At 37.1% G+C, this 26847-nt stretch overlaps 2 protein-coding genes across 3 annotated transcripts in view; one reads left to right on the plus strand and one right to left on the minus strand.

The window, feature by feature from the left end:
• Positions 1-1180: 1180 nt before the first annotated feature.
• On the plus strand, positions 1181-16094 carry stard3nl (STARD3 N-terminal like). The gene is made up of 9 exons (XM_084732932.1): positions 1181-1313; positions 8983-9343; positions 12130-12207; positions 12403-12480; positions 13276-13329; positions 13884-14001; positions 14213-14311; positions 15565-15632; positions 15739-16094. Exons 2-8 carry the CDS (start codon positions 9140-9142, stop codon positions 15627-15629), a joined length of 696 nt encoding a protein of 231 aa, XP_084589058.1. The 5' UTR covers positions 1181-1313; positions 8983-9139; the 3' UTR covers positions 15630-15632; positions 15739-16094.
• Positions 16095-23642: 7548 nt separating this feature from the next.
• Positions 23643-26847, minus strand: part of LOC146318085 (solute carrier organic anion transporter family member 5A1-like) — a 42901-nt gene continuing 39696 nt past the window's right edge. For both annotated transcript variants that reach the window (XM_084732901.1, XM_084732900.1), the window contains one exon: positions 23643-25834. In XM_084732901.1, the coding sequence (XP_084589027.1) occupies positions 25314-25834 (521 nt within the window). In that variant the 3' untranslated portion in view covers positions 23643-25313. The remainder of the gene's footprint in view (positions 25835-26847) is intronic.

Genomic DNA, 26847 nt, shown 5'->3' on the forward strand with positions numbered 1-26847 from the left:
TATTACACTTTTCAGGATACTCAAAGATGCTTTACAAAAAAAAAAAAAAAAAAAAATTGTGTCATACATCATGGTCAGTGGTGTCAAAAGAATGACCATTTACTTACCTTTACACTGTTAAAATAAACTAATGTAATTTTGTGTTACTTGTAGTGGGTACTTTATACATACATTTAGGTAGTAATAATGTGTTTACACTGTCTTGCCATTGTGGTGAACATTAAATGGAGAGAGTTGTAGCCTGCTTATTACCCACAGCCTGGAAGAACTGGGGAATGCCAACAACCAAGAAAAGAGGGTGACAATTACATGGAAACATTGAACAAGGGTCCAATATTGATAAAATCTTCCTTTTTTATTTGTTATTTTTAGGAGTTCAATAACAAACTTCATGAGAAATCTGATTTTTGATTTTGCAGTGCTTGGGACGCTTCTCAAATCCAAAATGTTGGTATTTGACATTCTCATACATAGACTCAACAATTAGTCTGTTAACAATCAGAAACTGACAAATCCTTCTTATTCTACCCTTAAGTGATTAAAACACAACCACAGAGTCTATTTCTTCTTTAGATAAAATTGAATCTTGAGTTGTAGAAACTCAAAAAAGTTATATTTCAAACATTTGTCAGAGCAGCCTGTTTTGTCATTGGTTTGGTGACTGAAAATTAAATTGTTTTCACTGAAAATGTACAGGGTGTCCACAAAGTCTCTATAATAAAAAAAAATGATGAGATATGTTAATCAGATTTGTTCTATGCACTCAGCGGTTATCAAAGTTTTTTAATCACATTCATGTTTCACACATGAAGCAAAAGATCACTGATGCCATTGCCACCATTGATGAGGCTGTGCTACAGCGAACATGGCAAGAAATCGAGTACCGTCTTGATGTACTTTGTGCAACTAATGGTGCCCATATAGAGGTGTATTAAATGAGAAAAAAAAAACCTTCAATGTCTTCTTTTCATTTTGTAATAATTTCCACAGATTTGTCTATTCATTTGCTTTTGTAATAAATTTGTTAAATTGTAAAGAGACTTTATGGACACCCTGTATGTTAAATTGCTGCCTAATTTAACTAGAAAGCTATTGACCAATCAGAATTTTTACTGTAGAAGACCGACGGTCCAGCTTCAGACTTCATATCCCAGAATCCTTTGCGTCAGTTTTTTTTTCATATGCTGCCTCCATCCTGTCTGAGCAGACGAAGAGGAAACAGATGACTTGTCTGCTGCGTTAAAACCTGCCGACCGAAACCTTCCGAGGGCTGATTAGGAGAATTAAAATACCTCCAGGAACATGTTTTAAGGGTAAGCAACATAATGGACACTTTTAAAACCCTGTTTTAATACGTGTCTTTAAGCTAACTTGCTAACTAGCTGTCAAATGAACTGAACGATGCTGGTAAACACCTCTGTTTTATGATGGCATCTTCGGCTGCAGCCGCATCATGAGTAGTTGTGTAGGTAAATTTCATCTTCCTGTGTTCGTTATTTGATATAAAGCAGTTCAAGTGTACGTTAATGAAGCTACAGCGTTTCTGTGGCTGTTTGTTGGCCTCCTCTGCACCTCGGACTGTCCGTGTTTTTGATGAACCAGTGTTGCACTTTGCGTTTCCTGCTGCAGTTTGTCATCATCAGTAATGTCAAGTTGTGCAGGGAAAGTCTCGTCCAGTGCAGCTTCATGTGTTCATTTAGTGAACTGACATGGCCTCAGAGCTGCAGACGAGGATCATCCAGCACCGTGCACCCATTATAACAGGCTTTTGTGTGCGGTGCGGTGCCATCCAGGGTTTGGACAGTATTTTGGGCCTTGGGAGGCAGTCAACATGTACTAGTAGATCTAGTGTCACAATTTTGAGTCATAACCTGAGTTTGAGATTTTGTTTTTTTTGGGGGAAAATTACGTCAAAATTCTGTGATTCCAGCCTCCCAGATGTGAATATTTTCTGGTTTCTTTACTCCTTTCTGACAGCAAATTGAAAATCTTTGAGTCATGACAAACCAATTTGAGGATATCATGTTGGGCTTTGGGAAACACTGATCAACATTTTTCATTTTTTATGGACCCAACAAGTAATAGATTAATGGAGTATATGATGAACAGATTGATTAATAATAAATAATAATTGTGACAAAAACTGTATGTCAACATGCTTGACATGTTTGGACTGATTTTTCAACTGATAAAATTGTGACAGGAGTAATTAATCAAGAAAACACAGCACATTAATACATTAATTGCCAGCTATTTTTATAACTGATTAATCACTTTGAGAACTGAGAAAAAACACAAGTCAAAATTCTGTGTTTCCAGCCCTCTAAATGTGAATATTTTCTGTTTTTTTACACCTTGATGGCAGTAAGCTGAATGTTTTTGGGTTGTGGACAAAACGAGACATTTGAGGACATCATCTTAGGCTTTAGGAAATGCTGATTGACATCTTCTGATATAATATAGATCAAACAACAAATTAATAAATTGAGAAATTAATCAACAGATTAAGCAACGATGAAAATAGTAGTTGCAGTCCCTAACTATTGTGATTATTGGTTAATAGTTTAAGTCATTTTTTGAACATTGCAAGTTCCGGGTTCTTAAATGTGAGGCTTTGCTTGGTGTACAGATGCACAATTAATCGCAAAATTAGAGCTGCAATGATTAAGTAATGATTGAGTAATCAAATTAAAATTAGTTCCTAGCGATTTTGATAATCAATTAATAGTTTGCAGGTTCCAGCTTCTTAAAGGTAAGGCTTTAACTAGGGCTGTACAGTTAATCGCAGTATTATCAAAATTCAATATGGCCAAGTGCAATATCCAAATTACAGATGCTGCAATTTTTGGATGAAGGAAAAATATGTGACAAAACAGCATTGTGCATGTCTGCCCATTATTGAGGTAGGTAATGTGTCAGTTTCCAGGAGGGACAGAAACATTGTGGCAGCAAAACAGAACTAGTGAGTAGCAGATACAACTTTTCTCTTAGAAACCTTAAAAGATTTTAAGACTCTAATTTTGTTCCCAGGAAGTGACATGGGTCCATATTAAAAATTGGCAGGTGGAAACACTTCTTCTTTGTTTACTGGTGGCTTGCAAACTGGAACCACTTATTATTCTGTCATATTTCTGACAAATTAAATGCTTCACAGTGGGCAGAGCCAATTTGCGCATGGCAGAAAAGTTATATTCTTATTAATGCTTTGGGGCATTAATGCTTACATGTTTAGGTTGACAGTGGCCAAACTGTGTAATGACAATGCCATGTAATGTTTTGCATTCCAAAAAGATTTTTCCCCCATAGACTTACATTTTGAAAGAGGTGGATACATTTTTTTTTGAGTGTCATGGGTGTAAATGACTCCTTTCATTATCAGAATTTGATCCATCCATTTATTGTGAAAATACTGGCAGATTAATCTAGAATGACAATCATTTTAGTTGCTGTCCTAACACCTCATTGATGAGTTTCCTTCTGCGGTGAGAATGAACCCAGTTTCAGTATTTACCAGTCTGCTAAGTTTGGCTCCTCTATCTTTGCTGCAGCTAACACTTATTTTCATTGTTGATGATTTGCCCTTGTTTCATGGTTATATTTTCAGTTAATTTGGCATTTGGTCCATAAATTGAGAAAAGTGGAATATATCCATAACAGAGCTCAAAGTCAAGTCTTTAGATAGCTGATTTTGTCCAACCAGGAGTCCAAAAACCCAAAGATGTCTCATTTGCTGTCATACTGTATATGACAAAGGAAAGCAACAAAGCCTCATATATGAAAAGTTTGAACCAACAAATATTTGTCATGTTGCTTGAAAAATTGCTAAAATCATGTATTGATTATCTAAATAGTTATTGATTCATTTTCTTTCACTAACTGAGTAATCGACTAACTGTCGCTGCTCTCACCAGTACAAACTAAACCAAGCAAAGTTCTCTTTATCCAGTAATGACCCACACTGGTTATTTACGCTGTGTTCACCTTCAAGACCCTAATCAGCATTTTTATATTAACAATAAATCAAATTACTCAGTGTTGTACTCCTCCAGCTGCAGCAGGCAGCAGTTTTCATCAGACAGTTTCTAGTATCTAGTAGACACCAACCAGTGAAGAAACTGGAACATATTGCAGCTAAAGAGCCAAACTTCATATATAACTTCTAGTAGGAGCTGGTGGACACAAAACCAGAGCAAAAAGGAGAGTGAAACACTACTCCATTATTGAGTATGTTTCTCTGTGTGTCATTTGTGTGTTAAAAAGCTTTGGGAGTTCCCCTTCCTTTGAGTGGCCCAAAAGATCAGATTAATCCAGCTTTAAGAAATGTAATCAAATTTATTGGATATTATTTTAATGTCTTTTTTGTGTGGTTGAGCTGGTAGTGATTAGTCATGCTTAGGACATGATAGTCACAGCTCTGGTACCACAGTAATATCCACAAATATGCTTTGGTCTCAAATAAGCACAAGATTTAAAGAGCTTCCTCAGCATGACCGCATTCATCTGCAGATCAGCGATTACACTGGAGAAACTGTTTCAGAAAATATGTCATTGAAATCCACTAATCCGTAAAAATCCTGTGACCAACCATCCACTATGATTTAAGTTGAGAACAGTCTGAAGGGAATCTAAACACACAGATCATTATCATTCAGTTGGCCTGCTGCAAATGTTTCTCCACATCTTTTAATAACATTAAGAAGGAGCAAGTAATAATATCTGTTTTGTCCTGAACCCAAGTCCTTTAATATTGTTTATTCTGCATCAAATCCTATACAGAATTTTAAAATAATGAATAATTATTTCTCTGATTCTACATTTTAAATAGGAATATTTTCTGGTTTCTGAGGACGTCATCTTGGCTTTTACATTTTGGACCAAATCACTAATTGATTAATCAAGAAAATGATGGACTGTGTTGTCTGTGTGCTCCACTTTTGAACCTCTTTTTCAAGTGAAAATTGTGACAGGATTAATTAATTAATTAATCAATTAATCAAGGGAATACTCGATAATGATAATAATTGTTAGTTGCAGCCCTAAACATGATACACATGTTAAATTTAAGGGATTTTTTTGTCTTATTTGATTCAGTATCTATTCATGATTGACTAAATAGAACAGAGACCATAATTTTCAGCTCTCGCTCCACTTCCCCTGAATTACAATATGAAATATAACTTGCATGTAGGGTCGGGCCATTGGACAAATATTGTCTAGCTGGCAGAGCCAGACTCTTTGCTGTCTGTGAAGTTTCTTTGGTGTTCCAGTTTTATTCATCTGACATTTCCAGTTCCTGCTCGCAGAAACCAGTCAGACCTGTGCTCCCATCAGCTTCTCTCAGGTGACTTCTTGTTAAAGACTGTGTTGTATCTCCTGACAGTACCTCAAATTGGGGCTGGTTCTGCACAAGGCACGCTGGCTTTCTTAACCTCATTAGTCTTAATGCACGAAGCCTCAACTCTCCAGCTAAAAGGATCAAATATTAAGTTTGCCTGACATAAAACCGGAGAAATTGCTATCCTTTAAAAAAATCTCACCTGAAAGAAATGACGTAGCGATTTCAAAATAAACAATGTAAAATATTTTATGGTCTTGTGTCACAAGTAAGTCCAAAAGATTCTTAGACTTAGACTGTAAAGGTGAAATTGAATGTGAAGGTTGCCGTTTGCATGTGCACCAACTGCATGGGATTGACCTTCATTTTAAAAGCAAACATACAGAGAACATGAACAAATAATGTTGATCCTAATCCTGAAGACTTGTTTGGTTTCTTTAATAACTGTGCCTGAGAGACATACTGTGAGGGACTTTTACAGTTAAAGATTTATCAGTCCTTTGATGGACAAACTGCAGCATGTAACACACTTTCTAAATGACCTAAAAACCTAGTTTGGCATTTCTACACTGCAATTTTCTTGCTACTTATTGGCAGAGATATACATACACATATACTGTACTGTCTACAATGGAAAGTCTTTTTTCCCAAAATCTTTGTAGGAGATGCATATGAGTGATTCTTGACCCACTTATGGAAAGCATCTTGTCTGGAGCTAATCTTGAATACTTCTCAACCAGTTAGCCTCATTTTTTGTGTGCATCCATGACTGCATACTGATTCAGAATTTTAGGAAAAAAAAGTTTTTTAATGATTGTTATGCCTTTATCTTCTCATGACCAAAGATGTTTTTCCATTCTTATGACTGGGACATCTCAAGAACACCTTTAGGGAATTTCTTCAAACTTGGTTCAAGGATGAACTGATTAGATTTTGATGGACAAACGTCTCAATGACCTCACTCAGTGACCTCACTAAACACATTTTTAACTAAAAAAATTATACACTAATTGTGACAAAATTACATACAAACATCTAGTAGGATAAACTGATGAAGTAATGACATTTAATATCCAAAAAGTCCAAGGTCAACTTCACTGTGACATCTCCTGCAAAAGATGTCTGGACCTCAGTGAGATGTCCGGAATAAATGAAGCTTAACTAACTTGAGAAATACCTATAATACGAAATTTTGATTTTTGTCAGAGAACCACTTCCCTAAAAAAAAAAAAGATCAGCCAAATCAGTTTAGATGACAAGCGTGGTGTAACTTTAACAGACATGTGAAGAGGAAGAGGCTCTTTGTGAGAAATTGCAGTGCATGACATGATTAGGAGTTACAGTATGTTGGCCTTTATTTGCCCCCAATTGCTCATATTTTTTTCCCAGTAGATCACATTGACATTATCCATTAAACCTCTGAATCATTTACAAATTATTTACAAAATGCAGCTCTAATCTAAGGCTGCTTTTCAGGTTGGAAATTTTCTGCTTCAATAAAAACCTTGAAATCTTATCTTTATACCTTTTAATGATGATTAATGACCAGCCTCTTGCAGAGAGTTTGCAGATAATTTAAGGTCACGTAACGCTGAAAGCAGATGCATTTTGTGTGCGATGCTGAGATGAGGCTGGTTTCCCACACAACCATAAAATATGAAAATCCTTAGGTCATGTGCAACGACACAACCAGTTTATATTGAGGCAGGAGAGAAAATCTGCTGGAACCAAACCGCTGGATTCATGTGTCCACTCTTATTTTAGTTACTCTGCATCAGTGTGACTTACAGAACACTTCGCCTATTTTCACTTCCTACAACATAGACATAATAAGCAACAAGTGTTCTGGTCAAAGTTCAAAGCATCCAGATAATAACAACACTATTGTCTGGGTCATGGAACAACAGTTTAATATTCATGTGAGTGAAATTAAGCAGTCATGTATTTTTTTTCCCCCAGTAGGGCAGAGTTACACATCAGCAAGAAAACATTCATTAATTCATCGATGCACTTGCTTGTGAATGGCTCAACATCTTGAGGAAAGCCTAAAACCGGAAGAGTGCAAGCTGACATAGTTGGTTTCATTTAAGTTTTAAGATATCTGAAATTTCTATCTGCATCCCAATACAATGGATGCAAAAGGGATTCTGTTTTTGTTGCTTTGTTGTTGAAAATGACACAACTGTCTGTTTGTCAAGAATGCGACCACATTAATGCAAATAATCTACAGATTTCTCTGTAGACTCTGTGCACTGTATTTAGTTTTGGAACTACTTTATGCAGTTCCTTGAAAAACTTAAAATCTTTGGAAACTTTGAAACTACGTTTATTATTTTTTGCCACTTGGAGGGAGCACAGATAGATTCTAGTATTCTTAAGCACTAGCCCCACATTTCACTAAGCCTCTAAATTTGGTCACCAAAGTACATTTTTTTGTGGCTTGAATCTAAACTTGTGCAAGAACAATTCGGAAAACGCAGTTTTGCACAACTTAGGACAGCCATCCTTAACTGTGACACTTGTGTCATCAGCTTTTCCCATCAGTTGTGATGTGGCTGTTTATGAGCCGGGGCGTGGTTGTTTATGCTTTCTTGCTAGTTAGCATTAGGTTAGGGCTGAACGATTTTGAAGAAATATCTAATAGCAATTATTTTGTCTAATATTGCAGTTGCGATATTAGAAGAAAGGATCTCTAAGATTATTACATCCGTATTCTCATTTTCATTGAAAAACACATTAAAGTGATTGTGGTGTGTTATTTTTTTCAGGGATCTGTACTAAACAAAGATGTTTCCTGAAGTCTATAAAATGGTGTGTCGGCCAGGACTCTGCAGCACCAGTGTTTAATTTAAAATGGCATTCTGACACACATTTCGGCTTTAACAAATATTGCATATCCTGTCATTTGAAAATTGCAGCAGATCGTATTGTGATTTCGGTAACATTTTGCTTAAGTGTTCAGCGCTGCTTTGCATTTAATCCATTCAAGTGACACTGTGGAACATTTTCAAACTGCTTTTTTGTTGCTATTGATGATGTGTCTGTCGCTGATAGATATCGCTTTTGTTTCATCACCCAAATGCCAAATGTTTTCACATGCTTTTTCAGTCATTGCCAGCTACTTTTGTTTTATTTAATTAAAGGAGGAAAACAGAAACACTTTTTAATTTAAAAGGAAAAAATCCTTTTACGTGAACAAAGTTGTTTTTCTTTTTTTATTTTTTAAATATTGCAATGAATATTAAATCGTGGACTCTTAATTCTTGTATTATTTTAGCTTGAATTTTTGGTATCATGACATCCCAAATATTTATTCTTCTTTTAGCTCTGGGACCAGACAGGGGACATATCTGGTGTGAATATCTGGCTCTTGTGCTGCTAAATGTTTCACCGTATTCACCAGCAGATTGACACTGGACAGGTTCATCGAAGATATTTTGGTAAAAAGGTAGACCAGAGCACTGAGGTTGAACCAAACCAGTAAAGCGCCATACAGCCAAATCAAAGAGCTGAACTTCTAACAGAAAATGGTTCACTGTCACTTCATTACCACATACTTTATTATATAGTCAAGTGCAGCTTTAAAGTAGGTAAATGGATAAATCTGTCATTCTGAAATCTTATTTTTTGCTTCATCATCCCTGCAGATGCAGTGATGACGTTTACCTCCACTGACTGAGTTCACATCCTCTACACTGGCCTTGCCTCCTGCTCCAATGATCTTCTTCCTCTTGACTCCACCTGAGTCCACCTTCTGTTGACCGGCGGGCGGGGCTGGCCCTGCTCAGGGGTGCGCGACCGGGGATGGACAGCCGTTGTAGCAGCAGCGCCGATTCACGGCTGACCGGCAGGGGGATGGCGTCTGTCAACACCACGCCTATCTGTGCGAGGGTGGAGTCGTACGAAGCCGGGGAGAAGAAGTGCATCTCGGACGTGAGGAGGACCTTCTGCCTCTTCGTCACCTTTGACCTCTTGTTCATCACCTTGCTCTGGATCATAGAGCTCAATGTAAGAAGACTGTTTGTGTTGTGGATGATTGTCTGATACTGAATGTGTGTCTCAGTTTTCAGGGGTACACACCATTTGAATCATGATATATTATTAAATTCTGATACAGGGATGCTAATGTTTATGTACAGATTGTAGAAATAAAGGTAGTAAGGCAGAAAAATACTTATATGTCTCTGAAATGGAGCTGTTTAGCTGTTTTGGTACTTTCTCCAATACCTAAATATTCTCTTTGCGTTTCCAAATATTTGCCATTACTTCACACACAAAATCTTGTGTATAAAAACAGGCTGAAAATAGAGTAAAAAAGCTGAACATTTTAGTATTTGGCTTTCGGATGACAACTTTTGTTACCATCAGTTTTGTCTCTAATTCACCTGTAAGGATGCTTGTAATGAGGGAGAATTATATAGAGGACTTTATTGTGTTTGATTTTGTGTGACATGAGTTGACACAGTTGTGTTGACAGAGACATTAATCAAACATTAACTAACATTTATACGTACTCTGTGTCAGGTGATGAATCCAACTCAACTTGGTCAATGTGAGTTATTAGATTTGATGTATGTTTATGATTTTATGATATTAATATATCTCTAATGTAGCTACAGCCGTACACACAGTGACGACTTTGTGTCCACATGGTTTTGTGGTTTTGTGTCGCCATCAAACAGAGACTGGTCAGGTGCCGCTGGAGAAGTGAATCGAGGTCATGAAGCTATAAAACTTTGTGCCCTGAATGAGGAAGTGATGACACATTCCCATAATGCTCCACTTTCAGCAAAGTGAACCTTGAGCGCTGACACAGATGTGTGTAAACACACACACGCAAACACACTTAATGTATAACTGTATTTTTTGAAGGACATTCCGGTGACTCACTTTAAAAACAGTAAAACTCCTCACAATCATAACAGTTTCAGCTCAGCAGTTTCCTTCCCTTCCCCAGTGTAACACTGGTTTGAGTGGTTTGGTTGTTATGTTACTGTGTACAGACCAGGGTCAGGCTTTAAAAATAATGCATCTCATTCAAATCCAGCATCAGACGACAAACAGTAAAGTTAGGTTTTGTCTACACATATCAGAACATTTTTTAACAAATATTATTCCCCACAGTCTTTCCACATGACCTTTGTTTTACAACATATCAGTACAAATAAGAAAGCAAAAAAGTTTTCAAATGCTCAAACATACTGGGCCAGTAGGTGGTCATAAAGTCAACATCAGCACTGTCAAATATCAGAGAAGATTTATCTGGGCTGGAGTAGTTCATTGAATAACCGATTATTAAATTATTCTGCAACTATTTGGAGTTATTTTTCAAGAAAAAAAAAGTCTAAATTCTCTGATTCCAACGTCTTAATTCCATTTTACTGCCTTTACTCCTCTGTGACAGTAAACTGAGTATCTTTTGGTTGTGAGTAAAACAAGACATTTGAGCATGAACTCTGATATTTTCCACAGTTTTCTTTTAAAACAAACAACATTGATTAGTCGATCAAATAATCGACTGAGAGTGAGCTTGTTTTCCTTAAGTAGTAACTTAAAGGCATGATATTCAACATTTTTCCATAAAAATGTATAGATTTGTAAACATAATCTCTTTCAATCATCATGTGTGACCCACTAGAGGTGCATGGTGGTGTCTGTATCTGCATTTCCTTATTTTCTTGTTATCTTAATGTGCTTGGGATGTTTTCCATCTGTATTTAACATCTTAGGAATGAGAAAACACAAACACAAACAAAAAACAAGGCAAGCTTATTTACATAGCACCATTTAGACACAAGGAAATTCAAAGTGCTAATGTCGATGATTGTTCAATCATTTATTTAGAGTTATTTGACACCTTGTTCACCTCAACGTTATTTAACACCTTTCTAGCACACGCTATCAGTGCTAATCAAACCTAAACAAACCAGTAGTCCACCATTCATTGTAATTGTTGTGTACATGACAAATAAATAACTTGAATAATATTGGCAATCTGATAATCTGGTTAAGAATTAAAGATACAGACTTCATAAACACACAGTAGACCTTTGCAGGGCCGGGAAGTTCCAGAAAAAGTTTATTCACCAAACAGTTTCAACATCTCAAGTGACACTTCTGCCAAACATTTCATTCCACTCATACTGATGATACCAGTGGAGCTGATGCGGCTGCTGAGCAAACTGAATCCAGTCAAGCGAGTCCGATAGTTTGTATTGTCAGTCTAAATTCCCATTGTGTCTATTTTTGACATTCAGAGTTTCTTGCAGTGTTTTATAGCAGAGCCCCCCCCCCCCCAGAAGTAAAGACCACCTCCATTAAATAGTTTCATTAAATACACTCTAGAGAAAAGAGCAGTGGCTTCGACACATAAATCTTGCTGTTGCTAGAAAGTTGTAAATGTTTAGTTTTAGGGTATTTTCACACATAGTCCTCTTTTAACCAAGCTCAGTCCTCTTAAAGTGGACCAACAGAAAAGTGGCTCAGTTGTTTTTGGCCCAGTTGGTTGATGCTGATGTTTAGAGGTAAAAATGTTTTGATATTGATATATCAGCTGATATTCTTTAGATATATGGGTAGTTGACAAATTCTTATTATCACATAGTGTTATTAATTTCATATGAAATTATGAATAATACTGTTGTTTTCTCCGTGACTTGTTAGACTTGTTGGACTTTTCTAACAAATGCAACACAGACTCGATTCATAACGTAGCAGCAGATCAGGAATGTGTTTTGGTTCTATTAGTAATAGAGTTTCCATCATCAGTTTGTGTTTGTGTTTGTGTTTGACAGGTGAACGGTGGCATTGAGAAGCAGCTGAATATAGAAGTCCTGCACTACGACTACCGCGCCTCCTTCTTTGATATTTTTGTAAGCTCTTACAGAAATACCCTATTTATTATCATGTTTGATTAACTTTATTCGTTCATTCATTCATTGTATTTTTTCTTATCCCTCCTCTTTTATTGTCTTTTGTGTTTTTTATCTTCCTGTCATTGCTCCTCTTTCTTTCTTTCCTTCCCTTATTTTTATGTCTTCCTCCCTCTTCTCCCTCTTCTCCCTCAGCTCCTGGCTGTTTTCAGGTTTGCCACTCTCATCATGGCTTACGCCGTCTGTAAGCTTCGTCACTGGTGGGCCATCGCAGTAAGTCTGACAGTGTTTCTTCATACCAACAGAGGGCGCTGTTGTGTTAAAAAAAAAACAACAACCTCATACTGTTGTTTATATGCAGTGAAACCTCCTACACAGTCAGCTGTGTTTGTTGTTATTTACATGCATGTAAATGAGTAATCAGGGTGTCATATATTTCAGTGTAATGTAGATCTTCTACTGATTAGGATTTGATATACTTTATTGTCCCCATAAGTAAACTCTCTGTGGCCTTCATAATCATTCATACGTTGAAATACATTTCAAAATGCCAATGTCGTTACATAAATAATAATAATAACTTAATTTGTTACAAGTTTATTTGTTACAAGATACAAAGTTATTTATAAAAACGTAAAAGCAAGAAATACCTGAGAAATGTACAATGAAATAAATGACATTGAAAATAATACAACAACAAATCAGTTAGAACACTGAAAAAAATGTAAAAGAATGCAGTTTTAAAATAGTGCAGTGAGAAAGATTTGAATGATACTAGAGTCTGACTGATATATTGATCGACCAAACATTGGCCTATCAGATCTATGTCTGTTGGTATCAGTATATATTTTCTCTGAAATGTGCTGATAAGAAAACTTTTTTAACAGATGAGATTGTTTTTATTTTTGTTTTATAATAGTTCATTCTACATGTTAGAGCTGTAACTGTAAGTCATTTACTATTGTCTGTGCCTTTCTAAACACAATAACCAGACTGACATCACCAGATGATTAATAACACCACGTCTGCAGTGTGAGAGTCTGACCGGTGTTTCCTCTGTTTGCACAGATCACAACTGCAGTCAGCTGTGCTTTCCTGATTGTTAAAGTCATTTTATCAAAGGTAAGACTCACATGACTGTAAAAAGAGACATTTCTGTTTAGTTTTGACATCAATACTGTGAGGAAGGTCAGGCGCCACCTGCTGTTCATTAAGAGAACGATATTCAATATTTAAAAACATCTAAACAATAAATGTTCTGTTTGGAGGCCCTTGCATTTAGGTTATTGTTATTGTTGTTTTGCCATTATTTTTGTTGTTATTATTATCAAATACAATAGTTTCCCATACAGTTTAGGCAATAGTTCCTCTCCCAAATCACAAATAACTCTAGTAGGATTTAATAATTTTGTGTAATAACTATAATTTCTGCTCATTTCACCTTCTTAGTTGAAGGTGCTGTTGTAAGTGCTGTTTGATTACCTGCTTGCATCAAATTTTTAGATTTAGAAGTTTTTATATTGCAGATATTCTGCTCAAAATCCCAGATAACATAAAAAATACTCATAGTGTAGACAGATTACATCGAATTTTCTTTTTTGTTGGCATGAAATGTACTAGTTTGTGCACTGAAAACTAAAGGTATTATACACTTGTGTATGTGTGTTTGTGCACAGCTGCTGAGTCAGGGGGCCTTCGGCTACCTGCTGCCCATCATCTCATTCGTGTTGGCCTGGATAGAAACATGGCTGCTCGACTTCAAGGTTCTGCCTCAAGAGGCCGAAGACGAAAACAGTGAGCCACAGTCACCAAACTCTGCTAATCCAATATATTTATTACTACTGTTAAAACTGGAACTAATATTCTCACCACTACTACAACTACCATTATTCAGTGGTGGAAGAAGTATATAGTTAATGTTATTGCATACTTTGAATAACAATCAGTTTATCTCGTGCTGTCACATTTGTAGCTCCCTTCATGTGTTGTCTTCACTGTGTTTCAGGATATTTGTCCATCATGGGCGCCACAGAGCGAGCTCCTCTCATGGGTCCAGGTCCTTTATCTGACGGACAGTTCTACTCTCCACCAGAGTCTGTTGCAGGTCTGTTGACAAATCTCACACTTACATTAAGCTCTTCTTGATTCACAATTTCATCAAAAAAAAAACCCTGACAAAAAGTAATTGTTGAAAACATTTATTTCATGACAAAAAGGAGACTTAACTAAGCAAAAAAGTTAACAATGACAAAATGAATAAAAACTAAATTATACAGTTGCTATAGCTTTTAAGAGTGAAATTCAACCAAACCAGAAATTTCAGGCTCAAAGTTTTTATTATGACATATAAAGTATTACTATAAATGTAAATGCCAATTTATTTATACACACAGCAATCAATGTATGTTGTCACTTTGATTCTCCAGCTGTTCATATTATATTTGAGTGTATGTTTTGATTATATATATTTAATGCTCCCTAACTGGGATCAAAGAGAACTTATCTAGCTATGAATGACAAACAAAGAGATTGTTTCATTTTAAATACTAAAATATTTTTGGTTTAGATGAGTGATTGTACAGATGAAACACCAGATTGTGTTTAAAATTAAGAATTTTAAAAGGAGTATATTCAAGTATATTCCTAAACTTGAAAACATCACTGTTAAAGTTATACATTACGTTTCCTTTTTATGTAACGTTAAACATTACGACAAATATGATTTCATATATATTTTTTAATATATTTATTACACAGTATTTCATCACTTAAATGCGGTGGAGGTGGTCCAATTTTTTATCTATCCCTCCATTATTTATTTCTGATTATCATCACAAACAGTGTCTAACTACTATCTCCATCCAAAAACATACATTCATCAGGTACTGAGGGCTGCTGTGTAACGTCATCAGTGCAATTATCCATGTTGTCCATGTCAAACACAACAGACATATAAAATATTACATATAAAATATTCTTACGTGTCACTGTATATAACACAGTTGTTTGTAGCAGTTAGTTGTTTGTCCTTGGTTGACTGGACCACTCAAAAAAATTGAGGTCATAAATTAAGAGTATCCCCCCTTCTCTGCAACTGCTTACAACACATCGATAATCTGTTTTAAACAAAAAAAAGGCATCATGGTTAACTGTTGTGAATCTCAGGTTCATGTCTCTGCAGGAGGATGAAGTACAAACTGATGCCAGGAACACTGAGATTTGAGATCAGTTTTAAAACTGATGATATAAATAGTCAAAGAGCCACTGAACACTGTGGAACTATCCCTTTAAACCTCAGGGCTCCAGGTTGGACTTTTTGTTGTATCTTCACACTGATTTGTGTCTCTCTGTGTTCAGACTCTGATGAGGAGCTGGATGATAAACATGATCCAGAAAAAGGGCTCATTCAGCAGGTGACTTAACAGGTAACAGTGTGTACTAACATGTCATGAAGATGATGTAGTTTTAATGTGTATCCTGACCCCAATCATGAACCTCATTTTTTCTTTTGTCGGTTTTTGTTCTCCTCAGGATCTCCACCTCTGAAGGTGTTTCTCCTGCTCCTGTTGTGCTACTGAGGGAAAATTCTGCCTTACACATTCTGCCATTTTAGTTTTTATTCGTCTCAATGAAGTCTTTGTATATTCATACCCACGAATGCACTTAAGTTTCTGATACCAGCCTCCTGCATGTAAACTGGGACTGGAGAAGTGCTGCTCAAAAGGCAATTTCAGTCTCATGATTTGTGGTTATTTTTAGGATTCTTCTTCCCCACATTTAAGGAACTGTGGAATTTCGAGGAAAATTCATATTAATGGATATTTATACACAAAACTGCACTTTGTTTCCGAGACTCCCAGAGAAGAATTCAGTTGAATAAAATTTTTTAGATCGATTTCAGTATCGGACCATAATTCAAAGTCTTCAGTTTTATTCTCAAGTGACACAAAGTTTGTTTGGTAATAAAGGAATAGTAAAGATTATGTGAAGTGGGATTGTATGCATTACATATTCAGTGTATTATCTAAAGTACTAAAGTAGATGGTGGTTGACACACTGCCAGTTCGGAGAAGCAGGAGTACCAGTGTAGGAAGTAAAGTAATAGACTGCCGTGGACGGGGTCAGTAGCAAAACGTATTTTAGACAACTAAAAAAAACAAATCATTAGTTTAATTGTACGCCATGTTAAGAATATTTTCACAATGTTACGTCGCTGTCAGACAGCCTTTTCCAACAGGAAACCATGGTTGAATCAGTCAAATATCACCCTTGCTTTCTCAGCCAGACTCATTTTACCTGGCTGAACGCAGGAGTTGCTGGTCTACCACTGCTACCACAACACCAAACTACGTCTTAAGTCTTGATGTGAGAGACTCCAAGCGACAGAATTCACATACCGTGTGTTAAAAATAAGTTTTTCTTCCGACACTGTCCACAGCAGTACAATGTTAAACTTCCTACAGCAGTACTCCTGTTGCTTCTCCAAACTACTGTAATAGTAATACACTGACTACGGATAAATCCCCCATAAAACCCCACTTCAAATACTCCAAACTATCCCTTTAATATCTTATATTTACAACATTATGTTTACTTTTAATCTGTTGATCGTTTTCACCTGCTTGGGTTTGAAGTCACTGTAAAGGAAAATAAGCTTGTCCACACACTCTGCATACAGAACAGAAGGTTTTTTTTCGGCCAGTATTGAGCTTATGGACCGTGTTTGTAGCAAACGAGGGGGAGGAATATTTACAATTTACTGTGTTTATAACCAGGTTCTTAGAAATGTGTTTAACTACTTCCAGGTCTTAAACAGCAGTGGAACAACTTGCACAGAACATCGAAAGAACATTACAGTATAAAGACTTGAAGGATACCGTCTGCTTCAAAAAGAGTGTAAAAGTGTTTTACTTTAAAACAAAATGAGCCATAAACCTGCAGCATTTACACGTGAATGTTGGGCTGCTCTCTCTGAACTGTAAGCTGCTCTCAAAAGCTGCTGTTAAACACAGATGGAGCTCAATATGAGTTGAAAAATACATGTACATATCTTCATGCATGCCTTGCAAGCAGAGTGGTTTTGTTTTTATGAAAAGCTTGTCTGTAAAATAGAATCATTAAAATGTGAAATCTTGTTTGTGGTTTCATTTTTTTCCTGTGTTTTACTCAGTTTTTTTTATTTAAGGCATCAACATTCAGTGATAGAAGAAGTACTCTGATTGTGTAGTTAAGTAAAAGTAGTGATACTACAGTGCAGAAATATCAACAGTAGATAATAAAAGTCCTATAAGTCTTTGTCAAGAATTTTGAAATAAAATCTGCAGGAATAGAACAGCTCTGAAAACTGACTCTTATATAATACATTTATCAAATAAATTAGTAAACACATGTTAGAATTAAAGGTATTCAGTAGGTTTCACAGTTAGATAATCTCTATATTTTTAGAATTCAAATTAATATTATGTTTATTTGTTTCCCTAAAGAAGCTGCTGCCATATTCACTTCAGGTTAAACTACCAGAAAATACACTGACTCTGTAAAACAACAGTTACACAAAATAAAACCCACACACCAGCCATTTCTGTAATACTGTTTTATTATTTTTCACATTTTTATTGACAGAAGTCAAGTATCCAAGGCATCTGTAAACAGTGTCCACAAATCTACATTTTGCCTCTCATCAGTGTAGCCTTTCAGTCAGTCAAAAACACTGTCCTCTTGAAATAAATACAATACTGATTAAAAAAAAAAAAAGAACAAAGTAAACTCAGAATATTCTAACTAACTTACATCTGCCTGAAGGAGTTCATACAGATCAGATTCAGTCTTTGTAGTCACAGTCTGGAAATGATGCCACGTTATTTTACTACATGAAACGACTGCACAACACGTGGAGGTAAAAGACTCCTTCGTCCCACAGAGGAAGTGAAAGGAGCAGAGGAGGGTAAAACCGAGTGACGCAGTGAAATCCTGGAGCTGGTGTCCACAAATCAGCAACATGGGGATGAAATATTGAGACCAGCTGCATAACTGACTGTAAACTTCATTACTGCAGTTTTTTTGTGTGTGTTCATTCATGGTTAAAATACTGTAACTATGTCCTCCGGGATCTTTGGGATACTTTGGACATTTAAACATGTTAAAACTCACAAATTATGTCCAAAATACTAATTTTGTTCAGCTTAAGTTTGCAAAATGAAAACAAAATAATGACAAAAACATAAATGAGGTAAGTAAATTACAAGAAAACACTTGAGTACATGAAACAACAGGGTTTTGTGCCAGTAGTTGGTGTTTTTAAAGGAATAATTCAACACTTTGGGAAATATGGTTAATGATGCTTAATTATCAAAAGTAATTGATTTCAATGTTTGATCTGTGTGTAAATTATGGAGCTGGAGTCAGGACATGGTTAGCCTAGCTTAGCATGAAGTAGGGGAAAGCTAGGCGCCCTCTGTCCAAAGTTTAAAAAAAAAAAATAACAAAATTACACCTACCAGCACATTTAAGGCTCACTAAGTGCCTTGTTAATTTTATAACTAGTACCTACACAAAACTGTTAACTTGATATTCTTGTTTTAATTTTATTTGGGCCAGTTGTCTGCACCCTTGGTGGTATTCTGACACTACAGGACCAAATCTGAAGCTACTTGCTCACATAATGCTGCCACACCAAAAAAAAAGGAAAAAATGGTTCAGATTACAGTAGATTACAATGTGAAAATTTTCTATTTGTAACACAATATTTTCAAACTAAATGAGATATTTTCAGATTATAACAAGATGTTTCCATAAAATGTTTGGGTAGGAGCGCTTCCTGGACTCAAAGTCAGTTTCTCATTGGCTATGGAAACTGCAAGGCATTCTTCTTTTAAAACAATTAAAATGCTTTCAATGCTACAGCGTGGTCATGTTGGACCTTAAAATCTGTTTGTTTTGATTATTTTAAGGTCAAACATGATCATCCCGTGACAATATCACTGTCATTGGCGATTTATTGTTTTAAAACAGAGCGCCTTAGAGAGTCTTTTGTGATTTTCAAGATATTTTCACATTTAATTGACATATTTTCATGTTATAACAAATGAAACTATATATTTGCAAGATATATGTATATATATGTGTGTGTGTGTGTGTGTGTGTGTGTAGAGAGAGAGAGAGAAAGAGCCACAAAGAGAAAGTCAGAAAGTATTAAGAGACGGACAAACACATTGTTGAATCTTATCTTTAACTAAACTATGTCCAACAAGAAAAACATTTGCACCAAATCAAACGTAAGAAAACCTGAACATGTAAAATGTTTCACAGCAGCTCTGGTTATTAAATAAAATAACTATAACCCTAAGAAACTCAAGCAAGATTTTGAAGCTTTCTCTATCAGGCAGGTGGACTCCACGTTTCATCCCGACACCAGCTGAACAGGAGCGTCACACAAACAAAGTGAAAGGGCAGGTTAAAAGTGAACCGCAGGCACAGAGAAACTGAATGTGGGTGAATGAGACGACACAGATCCACACTGGAGTTAAGTTGTGACTTTTGTATTTGTTGTTCTCACTTTACATGAAAATGGAATGTGTTGTGTGTTTCTACTCTAGTCTACTGTCTCTACTGTGTTGAGTACTGAAACCATGCGTCAAGTTTTCTTCTTCACTGCTTTTTGGCAGGTGTGGTATGATCACCGACTACATCTCCCCTTTTCGTTCACCAAAAAGCGGCTTTCTTTTGTGTCCCTCACACTTTTCTCTTCATCTGACAGACCGGTTATGTACGATTGTTGTCCTCTTCCCCCACTATTTGTCATCACAAAAATTCATCTACCTACCACAAAAACATCTTTTCATCAAATGTGACCACCAATCTTTATCTGCAAAACATCACACACCAAATTTAATTTTTTTTTGTTTGTTTTCTTTCAAAAGTTTGTTTCATCAGAGCCTTAAAACTCATCAAAATGTCAACTCAGTTTGTGTCTCTCACCTTAGAATCATTTTTACATTTGAGACTTTCCATAAAAAAAAAGTACTCTTTCAGGGTTTAAAAAACCTGGCAGGTCATTTGACAAAAACAAATATTTCTGAAATCCTAAATCACTATCTGCACAATGAAGCAGGTTTATATCCCATCTACTCACCAAGCCTGACAATGTTGTCAACAAAAACGGTATATGTTGGATATTTTTGAGAAAATAACTGGCTGATTACTAAATATTGGAAATAACTGTTAACTATAGCCTTAGTGCTGAAACAACATTAGTGGTACAGCTGCACAATTAATCTGAATATTATTATTGTAAGTACAACTGTCCAAATCACAGAAGCAGAACCAAATGTTTTTTGTTTTGTTGAAAAAGGAAAGATGTGAGGAAACATAATGAGGTACTGTAGCGCTGCAGAGATGACCTGGCCTACAAATCTTGCAGATAAAAGAAAAACATGTTTATTTGGTACAAATGCCAACAAATGTCACATCATCACAATTTTAATAGGTTTTTTTTTTCAGTAAAAATGAAAAATTGAATGCAAAAATGATCATTCCTATCACAGCTGCAATTTCAGTCAAAATAATGGCTATGAAAAAGTATTGCTAACTCTGTTCTTGTATTTGCAATAGTATTATTGAGCATTTATAAGCAGTACATAATGGCTTATAACACTGTAATATACTTGTAAGCAGCTGTGAGAATTTTTTAAAGAGTTTATTTAACACATAGTATGTCATTTCTGCCACAGGGTGTCTCACATCACAATAATAATAAAAGACGTATTCTGATGACGTCTTGAAGTTCTGTGAGATCATGGGAGTTGCTGTCTTCATTGGTCAACAGCTATAACTGCTCCTTTATATCTATATTCCTTACAAATGTTTAAATTATTTGGATTAAGTTAAGTTTCGAGCCATTCATTATTTGGTTGCAGGGAGTTCTAACAGGTTTATTTTCTTTTCACCAGGTGTTATGAGGATTTCAGAAACATTTTCAAAAAGCAGCGTCTTAACAAATGACCTGTTGTTTGAACTACAGCTGAAACAGTGAAAAACTCGCTGCTTCCAGGTTATCTAATGCAAAGATTTGCTGGCTGTTTCAGTCTTCTATGATAAATTAAATATTTTGGGGTTTTGGACTAATGGTCAGACAAAAAATAAATTTTTTGTTTTTAAAGACATCAGTGTTTAGGACATGGTCACAGGCGTTTTTCTCAATTTTCTCACATCTTATGTACAAAACTATTAACCATTCATTCAAACAATAATCAGCAGATAAATTGATGATAAAATAGGAAGTCTTAGTAAACAATCTACATGTGATCATTAATTCAAAAGTCTCAAATGTAAAAATACCGATTGCATGAGACACAAGTTTTTTCTGTTAAAACACAGTTTTTTGTCTTTCTATCACAATTTTCAGTCATCTCTCTCTTGTTCTGTTCTAGGACATGATGTTAGTTCAATTCAGGACTTCCAATCTCTACATGCTCTTCCATATCTACCCAGCAGGTGTCCTCAGAGGACAGCTCACACCGTCTACTGCATCTCGTATGTGTATATACTGTATATACATGTAACACTGACCCTGGACGGGCAGCACCACAGTCCCAAACACAGTGTCTTCATTTAGGTCTGAAGATTCAGGTTGAGCAGTGGGAAAAGAAACAAAAGAGGGATTTGTAAAAGAAGTCAAACAAACATGATCTCAGCATCAGTGATTCATACTGTTGTAATACCACCTGTCGTCAGAAATGAGGCTGTTCTTTAGGAAATAAGTGGATTATTAGGAAATAATACTGCTTTAAGTTGATGGAAAATGTATACTGCTGCTCCAGTTCTCACAGCTCAGAAATGCTTTGGACTAATCCTTTAAAATGTAGAGAGTAATCGAAAAACTTCACCCCCCAACACAGTGGAAGAGAATAATCGCCTCAATAATCAGATTTTTATGAGCAACTGATGATCTAATGGTGAAACAGAACCATCTGTGAATACTTAATGTTTGCTTGTTTATTTTAGGATTTAAGTGTTGAATATTCAAAAACAAATCTATGAAATAGACACAAAAATTCAACATAAAATTCGAACATGAACATTCAGGCTACCATTACCTGAATCTGTGAATCAGAACAATAATCAAGTTTCTCAAATTGCACCACTTGAAATAACTTTTGCAAATTTCCAAAGAGGTAAATTCAAATCACATAAATTCAAACAGATGGTGGGAATACAATTTCAACATTAAGTATTCAGTAGTGGTCGAATTTCTCAGTTAGGTACTTAGGCGCTTATAAAAATTTTTGTTTCCACAGGCTGTTAAGTTTTTACCAGCTAACTAATTTTAGAATACAGTTCAAATGTGGTTGGACTGTTAATACTGAACAATGAAAAGCAGAATTTCTCCCTGCTTTCTTTAAGTACATATTCTGGGGTGACGCCCACGACACTGCAATAAAAGTCTTCTAATGAAGTCCTTTTTGTTTGTTGTGGACTCCGTAAGATCTGATTTGCTTAAAATAAGAGAAAAATCTGCCAGTATGGTGAGATAATTTAAACAAATCAACCAGTCTCACCTTTTTGTCTTATTCTGTCTTCAGATGGAGACAAAACTTTGAAACAAAGTTCCTCTATGACCTTGGAAGTGACAATCGCCAGGTCCAATTAGTACTGTAGCTGTCCTGGAACTGCCAATCATATCACATGATCTTCATCAGCAGATACAATTTACCCAGTTGTCCTGGAACTGGGGCACTTAAACAGCAGACTGACGACTTCTTCTGATGAAGATCATGTGATGTGAATGAAAACTCCAGAACAGTGAGACGAGATGAGACTGTTCAAAGTTAAAGGGACAGTTATATGGTTTTTCTGTAGTGCTATTTATCAATCTAGAGAGTTTTGGTGTGAGTTGCAGAGTTTTGGAGATCTGTAGTGATGTCGGCCTCCTCCCCAATATAATGGGACTAAATGGCAATCATGCTATAATCTGCATACCTTGTTGTGAACACTTTCATGTAGGAAATATTTTCTTTCTTGTAGCACCACACTTGCGTCGGTGTACAGGCCTCAGTACAAGCCTCTTGTCCATGAGTAGATGCACGCCTCCTTCTGCGCAGTGCTATAATTGTCAGGTGTAGGTCTATATGAATGGATTATCTTGAGTAACAGAGTCATGATTTTTAGCAAAAGAAACAGTTTTTTTTTGGTGCACTGAACACCACAAGCCAAGTGCTATTTAATTCCATTATATTAGAGAGAAGGCAGACATCTTTACAGCTGAATAAGAAACTGAATATCTTTGGGATTTTTTGGAGCAAAACAAGACATTTGAAGGCGGTGGAAATTGTGACAGGCATTTCTTCACTTATTTCTGACTGTTTCTTTTAGATCAAGCACTTCTTTGATTCATTTAAAGAATTATCATTAGATTTATAGATTAAAAAAAACAATCATTAGCTGCAGCTCAACAGTGAACAGTAGCATTTTGCGTACATTACCAGTGATTTAGCTAAATTCCTAAACTTTTCATGACCTGTAAACTGTTGCCTTCTTTTTACTTTCCACACTTAAACTTGCATGTATGCAAACTGTTGTCAGATCTGGCATGTGGCAAAGAAACTCTTCTAGGCAAGAAGGTCATTACCCATAAATCATTGGGACTACTGTTTAACAAATAACCAACATGATGCAGGGCAAGAAACCAACTTTCTAGCCAGGATCCGACCCAAAATTCACCAGCAGCTTTCATTTCTGGAGCTAACAAAGAATAGATGAGTACACAATGACCTCTACATTAATGGTCGACTAAATCTGCCTACATGTTCAGTACAAATGTTGGTAAATGGCTGGCTGTGTCTCCAGATATCCAGAAATCCAGTCTGTCAAGAATGCCTTTGCTCTCTCCCAATCCAATACTTCGTACTCCAAGCTTCCCGTATTCTCCCAGACATGTGGAGGATCCCCAGCGACTCGTCGAGCCAAGAATGTGGTCAGGAGGAAAATGCTGATCCTGTTCTTTTCAGGTTAAACCACTTATCAGGGTGCCAGTCAGGAGGGAAACGGCTCGGATGTATGGATGCATTGTATGGAGCGGGGAGAAAGCCAAACAATCCGACTTCCAGCGGTAATACTACACATCATTGTGTCAGGGGAGCAACAAAAGGCCTTGCATCGGACAGGAATGCATTCTGTGCGTGCCAAGCTGCTTAGCCCAGTGACCTGTTGTCCAGTTGGGTTCTTTTCAAGTGTTTTAACCCCCCAAAAAACGACCAAAAAGAACAAAAAAAGAAATGGACACTAAACATTGTTTTTTCACATAGCACCATGCCATCGGTTTCCAGTTCTTAACACTTAATTGCAGTGTTATCACATTTCCATAGGGTGTTTTTTTCTTTTTTTTTTTTTGATATGCAGTGTCCGAAAAACAACAACGACAAAAAAAAAAATCGCTCGCATGATTGTGAAGAAATAAAAACACAAATGAAGAAGAAGCATACAGACGTAAGTGAGGTGAAGGGGAAGCTGAGGTATCTGTTCAGGTGAGTTTTCTTCCAACAAGGTGACCACAGTCCGTCTGTCTGAGGGGCGTCCAGTGTGTCAGTGTGTGTGTTCGTACGTTTGTTGTACATGTGAGGACCATGGTGACAGAAGGCACATATTGCCGAGGTGAGGTGAGGGGGGGCAGCTGGGTTTATGAGTGATGAACTCTCCTCCATCCAGCTGAGCTTTTGTCCGCTCACTGCACCGGCTGGTGCATTACAAAGAAAACACCAGGCGGCTTTCAGCGTTTTCACCAGCCAAGCAGATTTTTCGTGTCAGAGGACGCAGAGAACCGTCTCCAGGCTGGTTGGTGCCCAAATTAGTCCAACTTTTCATCATTCCACCGCAGATCTGGAGGTTCAGAACGTCCAGCTGATGGTTTCTGACCCACAGAGGCCGGTGTTGCAGAAATTAAAAGCCACTTTGAGTGTTTTACCGGCAAACAAGAGTTATGAGATGAGAGCAGGACCTCGGCGTAATGATTGGTGCCTTCGACAGTGGCTAAAATCCAGCGGTCTGGATTTCAGAATAAAACAAATGTCAGCGGATGAGACCTGCCTCATTGCCCATCCCCCTTCTGAAACTCAGACTCGGACTGAAACGTGTTCCAGCGAACGGGCTGGCGCAGGGGCAGGTGGCGCTGCAGGCGTTGGTGTGGCTGGAGGGGGAGGAGTTATTGCTTTAAGCTCGTTGCCAGGGCAACTCTGCGTGCTGACGCCACGGTTGAGGGCACCGGCACGCGGCGGGGCGTTAGCGGGCAGAGAGTTGGGATCGGTTCGGGGGATATTGACTGGACAGGAGCGGGTGCGGGCGTGACCCTTGTGGCCGCCTGGGTGGCAGACAAGGCTGCCCACGGTGTCGACGGGCGACAGGTGGCGCTTGAGCCAGCGCTCCACCCGCTCCTCCTTGTACTTGATGGAGTACCAGGTGAGGAAGATGAAGAGGAAGCCGAGGAACTTGAGGCTGGCGGCGAGGCCGAAGTAGACGAAGCGCAGGGAGGTGACGTCATACTCCCAGCAGGAGCCGTGGACTCCGCAGTCCTGCTGCCACAACATGCAGGTGGTGTCTATGACAGCACCAAAGTAAATGGGTGTCGGGATATAGGCTGAGTGCAGAAGAGAGGAAAGTGAGACCAGAGAAAAAGAGGAGAGATGAGAGGAAAAAAGAAGACATAGGAGAGGAAGTGGAGGAGAGAAAAGAGAAGGAGCAAAGAAAAAGGAGAAGGTGACAAGAAAAGGGGAATGATCGGCCAGAAACGGAAAAAAGAAGAAAAAACAGGAGGGAGGGTGAAGAAACAAGAGAAGATTAAGTACAAAAGGAAAATAAACGAAGAGAAGAGGCAAAGAAGAGTGAAAAGAGATGACATAAGAGGGAGAAAGGAAGAGGACAAAAATACAGGAGGGATGGTGAAGAAAGGAGAAGATATAGTAAAAAGAAAAGAAAAGAGGAAGAAAAGAGGCAAAGAAGAGAGGAAAATGTGAGAGAAAGGGAAGAAAGATAAAAGGTGAGGAAGAGGAAAAGGGAAAGAACAAGAGGGACAGAAAAAGAGAAAACTCATGAGCAGAGATGTCACCACAGAATTTGACCAAACTAAGAAACCTATTCATCAAAATCCTGTTACTTTTACTTCAGTGACTGAGAAAAGTCAACACTATGTTTACACGCACAATATATTCTGAATTTGAATAATTCAGAAAATATGAAATATAATCATATTATGAATAACAGTAGAAAATTAGTGTGCATGAAAATGTAGTCCTTGATGACGAGATATCATGTCACCAACAATACCGGAGCCTACGTTTCCCATAATGCAAAGCAAATCTTTTATTCCCTGTTGCTTGGTTAATGCCTACGTATTTCAAACTCCACACCCCCAGTTTCTAACTGTTTTCTGACTGATTCATACTGACAGCAGTTGCCTCAACGTCACGTGCATCAAATCCAATTTACCTCCTTCCTCCTTATTCGGGAGCACAGTGATGTTCAGGCATTAAACAGATAACATCTTATTTCTTAACGCTACATCAGCTCATTGCTCAGCAGTTACAGAGTGTGCAGTCCATTTACAATCAATGTATTTAGCTGACGCTCTTATCCTGCATACAGCTGGATGGT

Source organism: Lutjanus erythropterus, chromosome 12 (assembly GCF_056507025.1).
Source record: "Lutjanus erythropterus isolate fLutEry1 chromosome 12, fLutEry1.hap2, whole genome shotgun sequence".
Taxonomy (NCBI): domain Eukaryota; kingdom Metazoa; phylum Chordata; class Actinopteri; order Lutjaniformes; family Lutjanidae; genus Lutjanus; species Lutjanus erythropterus.

What these genes read in the sequence shown, in the direction of transcription:
- stard3nl (XM_084732932.1), top strand. Translation starts at nt 9,140, where the DNA reads ATGGACAGCCGTTGTAGCAGCAGCGCCGATTCACGGCTGACCGGCAGG. An exon ending in TCTGGATCATAGAGCTCAAT is followed by an intron (nt 9,344 to 12,129) that starts GTAAGAAGACTG and finishes TGTGTTTGACAG; the next exon opens with GTGAACGGTGGCATTGAGAA. An exon ending in AGAGGCCGAAGACGAAAACA is followed by an intron (nt 14,002 to 14,212) that starts GTGAGCCACAGT and finishes ACTGTGTTTCAG; the next exon opens with GATATTTGTCCATCATGGGC.